This window comes from Arvicanthis niloticus, chromosome 20 (assembly GCF_011762505.2).
Source record: "Arvicanthis niloticus isolate mArvNil1 chromosome 20, mArvNil1.pat.X, whole genome shotgun sequence".
Lineage (NCBI taxonomy): Eukaryota > Metazoa > Chordata > Mammalia > Rodentia > Muridae > Arvicanthis > Arvicanthis niloticus.
Window position 1 is genome coordinate 27,902,036 of NC_047677.1, and position 8,276 is coordinate 27,910,311.

General features: G+C 48.7%; 1 protein-coding gene across 1 annotated transcript in view; it reads right to left on the bottom strand.

Moving 5' to 3' along the window:
- Window positions 1-7,630, bottom strand: part of Hkdc1 (hexokinase domain containing 1) — a 39,715-nt gene extending 32,085 nt beyond the window's left edge. Inside the window, exons 1-2 of the mRNA XM_034524280.2 lie at window positions 7,318-7,630; window positions 2,689-2,851 (exon numbers count right to left, since the gene is read on the bottom strand). Coding sequence (XP_034380171.1) covers window positions 2,689-2,851; window positions 7,318-7,380 — 226 coding nt within the window. The 5' untranslated portion in view covers window positions 7,381-7,630. The remainder of the gene's footprint in view (window positions 1-2,688; window positions 2,852-7,317) is intronic.
- Between the last annotated feature and the right edge of the window lie 646 nt (window positions 7,631-8,276).

An 8,276-nucleotide genomic window follows, 5' to 3' on the forward strand; every position in this document is an offset into this window, starting at 1 on the left:
TTCTACCACAGCAAATATAAAACCCAGGTCCTGTGGCCCCGGGGCTTGTCACCCTGGTCTGTATGAGTACATCGGGCTTTAGGACTCACCCTGATGCCCACCAAAGGGTGGAGACAGAGGTCAAGGAGAGAGCCTGCTTTGTAGGAACAAAGAATCGTCCCATTACAATCTGAGATGGGTGTCGCCCTTGCACTGCCTGGTGGCTGGGAAGGAGACAGACTCTAGCTACAAAGCCCTCACTCTTAGTCCTTGGTCTTAATAAAGAAAGGTCCGTGTTAGCTTCCTGACTAAGGGGCCCAGAGTTCCATGTTGCACATGGCCCCTGTGCTCGTGGGCACATTGACGAGACTGCAAGCTTCCTCCTGTGGCCCTGTTGTTTGATTCAACATGTTTGAAAAGCCAGTCTTCATGGGAAGCAGCAAGTCCCTTGGCTCTTCCACTGACACCTACAAACTGGTGCCATGTTCAGTGGTCCTAGGGGTTGCTAAAGGCATTCTGACTATTAGAGACCGTGGGCCCCGGGGGACCTAGGTGCCCTGTATCGTGCATGGCCCTGTATCGTGTAGTAAGAGGCTATCAGAGGATAGTGATGTCAGGTATGTGTCCTGGATCGAAGAGAACGAAGATGTAAAATTTGAGAGTGTGATCTCTAAACTTTAGGAAGCAGCCCCACAGCCACCAGACTACCCAAGGCCACTTTCCCTTGCTTTGGAGCCACGCCCAGCACAGGTTAGGAGGACTTAGACCTGGTGCTCTTCACCACCCCACACACACCCCATGACTCAGGGGTCAGATGGCCCCGGACGACCTGTCAAGGACCACAGTCCCTGAAGCACGCTCTTCTAGTGTCAGCTGCAGTGCCCAGATTTCAGAGTAGGGTTACACCTCTTCAAATCACATGTTTTTCTAGGTAGTACATTACCCACAAGCACCCGTCTGCGAGGAAGGATGAATGCCTGCCTCCCCCAAGCATTGGTCCCCAGAATCCTGTTAATCCAATTGGAGGTCCCCTATGTGTACCCCAAGCTTCAGTCTTTGTTCCTTCAATAGCTCTAAGGCTTTGAGCATTGATGCCCCCAAACTGGGGAAGCCTCTTGCTTGCTAGTCAGACCCAGCAACAGCTGTCACCCCATGATGTGACACATGCTGGAGAGACCTTAGCATTCTACACTGTGTGCTCAAGAAAAAAACAAAAAAACAAAAACAAAAAACAAAAAAACCCCCCAAAAACAGCACTTCTTTTTTATCTTATGGCTTTACCAGGACTGAAGTTGGTAAGCTGGGTGGGAACTCAGAAATCCTTCAAGAGAGCACTAGACTATGGTGGTGGGCCAAATAATGCCCCTCTCCTTCCCAGAGGCTCACATCCTGACCTCTGGGTCATATGTCTATATGGGGGCACATGGCAAAGGTGAATCAAGGTTGTAGGTTGCAGGCAGACTCAGAATCAGCTGACCTTTACGTTGGGAGATTAGCCTGGGTTAGCTCAGTGGGCCTGATGTAATCACAGGGCCTTCAGATTTGGAAGAGAGAGGCAGAGGGCCAGAGTTGGAGAAAGATCTGAAGATACACTGTTGGCTTGAGGATGAAAACAAGCTGGGCAAGGAACGTGGGTGCTTCTAGATGCTGGAAAAGGCAAGAAACCAGTCTTCCCTTAACTGCCTCCAGAGTCTCCAGAAAGAATACAGCCCTGCTGACAACTTAAGTTTAGCTGAGTGAGACCTATTTCAAACTTCTGTCTTTGTGAACTACAGCAGAATGAGTAGTGTGTTAACCCATGATATCTACGGGAATGTTACCAGAGTCTCCAGGGACTGTGTTTAGAAGCCACCATGGGTGGACAGATCTTTTGCTGAGGTAAACATGGAACCCAGGTCCTAGTGGAGACTTGGGGTCATCATCTGGGCCTGGGTGGACTATTTCAGAGTTCCTAGAGCAGCAACAGTAACCCGATACATAGGAGCTGAGAGTGTGGCTCAGCCATAGGGATCTGTCTAGCATTGCCAAGAGCATGGCCAAGGCCCTGGGTTTGATACCCAGACTAGTATATGGATGGGCCACCTTCTCCCATTTGACAGATGAAGAAGCGAGGCTAATGGCTGCCTGAAGTCTCTAAGGTGTGGCAGAGCTGGGCCTGGAGCCCAGATTTCTTGGATGGCCACTTATTATTCCTTCCCTGCACAGGTCCTTTCAGTACTTACTGTTTCTAGCCTGGGATCTAAAGGCCCAGGAGAAAAGGCCACATAGCAATCATTCAACACCCGTGTCAGGGGCTAGTATTTAGTAAATGCTCAGAACAGTGTGGTAACTAAGCCCTGGCTTCTGGAGACTGTCACCCACAACTGTGGCAAGGGTTCTAACAAGCATCAAATCCCTATCCTAGTATGGGGCTTCCTAGAGAGAGGCAGTGGGTGATCTCTGGGCTGCACCTGGAAAATAAAGGTGCAAGAACGGGGTGGGGGGGGGACTCCAAAGCAGGGGTGCAAACAGAATGAGCGAGGATGCTGTGGGCAGAGGGAAATCTGAGGGCCTCTGATGTGAACCCCAAAAGTGTTCAGTTAGTGGGACTGAGGTAGAGGGAGGTGAGAGGTTGGAAAGGGACGGAGGCAAGCAACAGGGACTCAGCAGCTAAGGAGCCGGTATGGGAAGGGAGGGAAGGGGGTCTCAGTCAGCCTGAGCCCCGCTTACCTGAGCCATCTGGAATGGCCCTGACGAATGTGGGCAGCATCTTCACTGAGGCAGTGGGGTTGGTGTCCTTCCCTAAGCCTTTCTCCATCTCAGCCTGGAACCGTGTCATGATGTCCACAAGGGTCTCATCTGAGAGCCGCATATGATACAGGAACCTGTCAACCTGGAACAGATGTCAGGTTGGCTAGGCTTGGCTGCTGCAGGTGCTTGCTTGCCCTCCCAGCTGAGGTTGTGAACTCCCAGTTCTATGGAGGAGCGGCAAGGTGGGGAGTTGCCATGTACTGCTCTCTCTCCACTGTGAAGATTAGCCATACCTCAAATCTCAGGTACCTACACTTTTCTCTTTGTCTGATTTTGTTTTGCTTTTGCTGTTGTTTGAGACAGGGTCTCACTACATAGCCATGTAAACCAGGGTAGCCTACAACTTGCTAAGTTGCCCAGGTGGCCCCCAAACTAGTGATGCTTCTGCCTTTGTCTCCTGGGTGGATTGTAGGTTTGCATTGCCATGCCTTATGGCGGAAGCTTTTTTCCACCCAACCAACATATCCAAACACATTGCCCTTTGTTCATTGGCTGCTAGTTAGCTTAGAAGAAAATTTGATTTCCAATTGCAATCCTTCTCTGCATCTCTATTACAGTTTGAGCAAGGTAGTGCCGTGATCCTGATGCAGATGTTTTGTTTTGTTTTGCTTTTTGAGACAGAGGTTCTCTAAGTCTAATTTTTAAAGTCACATCAAAGCCTGGCCTGGTGACCCATTTCTGTGATTCTAGCACATCAGCGGTGGAGGCAGGAGGATCAGGAACTCAAAATCATCCTTGGCTACAGAGGGAGGCCAAGGTCAGCCTGGGCTATGGGAGGCCTCAAGCCAGAAAAGCCAACCATGTCAAATTGTCATTGAAAATGAGATGTCATTTAAGTAACCAGGATAGAGGCAGAGGACCACTGCTCAGAAATATGGGGAGTTATAAAAATCTCTGTGAAGAATTCTGTCCCATTGATGGTAACATGACAGATTAGGAATGGCAGGAAAGTATCTCAGTCAGTTGCTGATGCCTGTCTGGATTCTCAAACTCATGAGGATGGATTATAGATAGGTGAGGAAAACAGCCTGCTACATTTATTTGATATCATCTCCTCCCATGGGGATCCCAAGGAGGCCTGAGTCCAGGCACACTCTTGGAGGAAGAACAGTATCCAAATCAGAGAACACATGTTGTATTCTTCAAAGCATCTTTGTGGACCTCGCCCCATTACCCTCCATGACCCTGTAAGGTGGCCAGATAAGGCCAAATCTCAGTCTGTGGCTGAAGATGAAGCAGGCAGGGATCAGAGCCTCAACAGGTCAGGACTACCGCACTCCATAGGCACACCCACAAGCTCCTGCACCAAAAGCACAGGCCTTTCTTACATCACCTTTGTCTTCTTCAGCTAGGCCTCAGAGACCCAAGATGGAGAAATGGCCCCCTGACTCTGGGGCCTGGGGAGAAGGGCAGAGAGAGGCCAGAAAACTATCAGAGGCCCACCAACAAACAGAGGACAATTGAGCTTTGAGTGCATCTGAGAAGATCGGATGTAACCAGGTCAGGCTTCATTAGGTCTTCCTGCTCGGCAGCTGATGACTAATTGGTTGGCACAAACTTGCACATATGGAGAAAACTGGGCAGAAAGGACGTGACCCAAGTAATGAGGGCAGAGAAAGGATGGAGTGTCCTATTTGGGGACTCAGCCTGATCCTTTACTGTCCTGCTAGAGACGCCAGACAGAGCCTGAATCCACTGCTCAGCCTGAGCATAAAGAACTTCTCCAGACACCCACAGACTGCCATCTGTGTCCGACAGGGCAGGCAGGGGTCACAGGTGAGCTGCCAACTAACCATCAGTCAGCATCTTGAGTTGCTCTTTCAGGTGAGCGCTAGTCAGGGAAGAATGTCATCTTGGGGGTGGGGTGGGGCATTGTTTTATTCTTTGTATCTTCCTAAAGATGCAAAGTAGTTGGGAGGAGCCTGAGACATGTTGGGACAAAAAATGAAAAAGCACCATTTTCAATCCAGACGGGTGATTTGGAGCATGTGTGAGCAGGACGCATGTCCCAGGCACAAGGACGTGAGTGGCAGGAGCGCAAGCCCACTTCCTTAGAGTCTCCCAACCAAAAGAGAACAGACGATCTGGCAAGGTTTAGAGGGTCAGATAGCAAGCCTTGAAGCTCAAGGCTGCTCAGTCATAGAAGGAAGGAGTCTGAAGGGACCTGAAGGATCGCTCAGTCCAAAGGTCTCAGACTACGAACTGAGTCGTAAAACGGGTTCCACACTTTGGCCTACTGATTTCACTTCTGAAATTTATTCTCAGAAAACGATCCCAAGGAGGGAGAATAATAAATATATGCCGCTGTCTATTGTAGCAATTTTTTTTTTCCCCATTGAGGAAATTTGGTTTGTATGCTGGGTTAAATCAGGAAGTCATTTCAGGGGAGAACCTGAGTATTACTGTTTTAATATAGTAATAGTTTAGTTGTTGGAAAGAGTGTTTTGAACTCTTCCTAATAACCAACAAGAGGGATAAAGTGAGATGCCATAGGGCACACTTACTTGTTGTGACTCGAGGAAGTTAATCGTGGAGATAATGGAGACATATGTAGAGGCAATCAGGGCCATGCCGAGTGCGTGCCAGCCTAACCGTAACAGCAGCACACCGTCAGCAGAGCGCAAGGCTGCCTACAGAGCACACACGAGGGCTCGGGACTTGAGGGAAATTAAAGGTGGGCTCAAGTTAACATCTCCATAGTTTTGCAATGTTGACATACTAAACTGTGAAAACACACACACACAGAGAGAGAGAGAGAGAGAGAGAGAGAGAGAGAGAGAGAGAGAGAGACAGAGAGAGAGAGAGAGAGAGAGAGTAATCTGCCCTGTTCTTATGAATGAACCATCTGTAAGAGTCAATGACCAGGTGCAACCCAGCATTACCCATAGGTCAAATACATCAATATATTGAACAGGAAATGAATGTCAGACAGTGGCCTTCTTTTTGTCTTCCTGTCATTCTGAGATTTCTAAACATGGAGTAAGGGTCTAAAGAGTAATCTTTGAAGGCAAGCATGTCCCTTGGACCTTGACAACTCCAAGGGCAGGAAGTGTGTAAACTGTCAGACAGGAACCACTGAATTACCACTCAGACAGCGCACCTTTTGACAAGCAGTTTTCTACCTGTGGAGGAATGTCCTCCAAGCTGTGATTCAGACTGGTTACAAACCAGTCTACTCACAAGCCCAAGGGACCTGTTGGGCCCTTGATTAGGGTGGCTTCTGGGGATTCCTGACTTCCTTGCTTTTCACAGTGAGGATAGGAACTCAACCCAGGTATTGACTAAGGCTGGCCCTTCTTCCAGAGGCTCTGGGATACATTGTTTGAGCCTGTTCCTGGGGTGGTGGACAAACATGCTCCAGCGTTATCCCAGGCTAGAACAAAAGGCCACAGAGTCAGAGAAATAAAATAACTGCAAACTAAAGGTTTCAGTCTCAAAGAACTCCCTTAGGGCTGGCCTCTTTGCCCAGCAGGTAGAAAGAGCAATGCGTTCTGAATCAGGGCTGCAGAGAACTTTAAACCCCCCAAGCAGTCAGCAGAGGGGGCTCTGGGAATTTAGTGAACAAATGGCAGAATGAAAGTTAAAGCAGATAGGTTTCTACTCTTCGGCTTGCCCTGGGTCTCGCTGACTCTAGATAGGGGATGTCTACCCACTAGCACAGAAGGGCTACAAGAGGGCACACTTCCTCTTTCTAATTCTGAAGGCTAGAGGAGGCATCTGCCAATTTCAGTTCACTGTTAGTGCCCGGGTGCCCTTGGCAGAGTCTGGTTGCCTGGAGGACTTCTATTGTCTATGGAGATGCTACATGCCTCCTCTTTGTAGCTGTTAGCAGCCAGTGAGTGTGACCAGGGACACAGGCTGGCATTTTTGCTGCCAGGAGAGAATCCTGGTCTCATCAGTCAATTATAGCCCATCCTGATTTTGTGGCTGGGGCAAAGTAGTCAAAAAATCCTCACTAGGACAATAGGACATGCTAAAAATTACAACTGGGAGACTGAGGCTGTAGTCCCAGACCAGCATGGGCCATATAATAAGACCCTGTCTCAAAATAATAAAATAAACCCCATGTTTCTCTTGGTGCCTTTATTTTTATGTGATTTCAAACAGGCGAATAATCAGATGCACTTTTATAAGTTTGGATTCTCTATAAACGGCTCACCTTCATTGTGGCTTCACCCCTAAATGGTCCTGAATGGGCACAAAGTTACTGGAACTTTCTGAAGACTTCCAATATCCCTTATTTGCCAAGAGGCTCTGACTGAAAGCCAGGACACGGGACATTAAGGGACGTGGGACACTCACTACCTCTTCCTTGCTGAGACGTTCACTGGTATTGGCTCCTGGTATCTTTTCCAATAAAGCCTCTTAAATACTTTTTCCTTTCCATGCTGGGGCTTGAACCCAGGACTTCACAAAAGCTCTGCAAGCACTCTACCACTAGAACCGTCCCCCACCCTGCAGTGCCTTAATCCCTTTTGCTGTTGAGAGGGAATCTGTTGGGTCTGTCAGTATAGACTGGGCCAGACACCTCAGCTCCAGAGTCCTTACCTTCTTAATCTGGTCCTCCTTCAGCTTGGTGAAGTAAAACGCCAGCAAGTGTACTGCAAACATGTTCCCGAGTTTGGTTGTTCCCAGACAGGCTGAGCCTCCCGTACACTGCTGAGTGCTGCACGCCTCTAGTTCGGGCAGGGAGGTGGGTGCTTGGACTAAATACTTCCAGCTGCTCGGTTCAATGATTAAACTTCGCCTGTCTTTGGTCCCTCCCTCTGCCACACACTCAATTGTCTAACAAGAGGCTCTGGTGGGAGCTGTAGGCAAGCAGAGCTGGAGGCTGGGGATTGACGGGTTACTTGACTATTTGAGAACTGGACACCACAAAGATCTTGTTGCTAAGTGACACGCTCAGGCCTGTGCTCCAAGCCCACTCAGCCAAGGAAAATCTTGTGAGAAGTTGGGGGGCAAAACAAAGCCACCTTAAGAACTAAATCCCAGTTCCAGGATTCCTCTCTTCTCAGCAAGACAACAGAAATGTAGACTCCCGGTCTCCCAAGGCACCTTCTTTTTTTCTGTTTTTTTGTTTTTGTTTTTGTTTTTTTCTCTGTGTAGCCTTGGCTGGCCCGGAATTGTTCTGTAGACCAGGCTGGCCTCGAACTCAGAGACCTGCTTGCCTCTGCCTCCTGAGTGCTGGGATTAAAGGTGTGTGCCACTACTGCCTGGCTTCTGAGGCACCATTTTAACCTAAGGCTGAGAAATCTCCTGGTCCTGCAAATTCCAAAAAAAAAAAAAAAAAAAAAAAAAAAAAAAAGGCTGAGACAATCCCTCTACTGTGGTAGATACGCTAATGAAAACCAATCAATATGCCACAGTGGTAAGCCAGACAGCTTTTATGTCAGAGTAGCTTGGGGCTGGTGTGTGTGTGTGTGTTCTATTCTTAAGAAAGAATGGAAGCCACCAGGACCTGCTGGAAGTGCTGGGCAGGAAGGGTGTGCTGCCATTGAGACACCTGG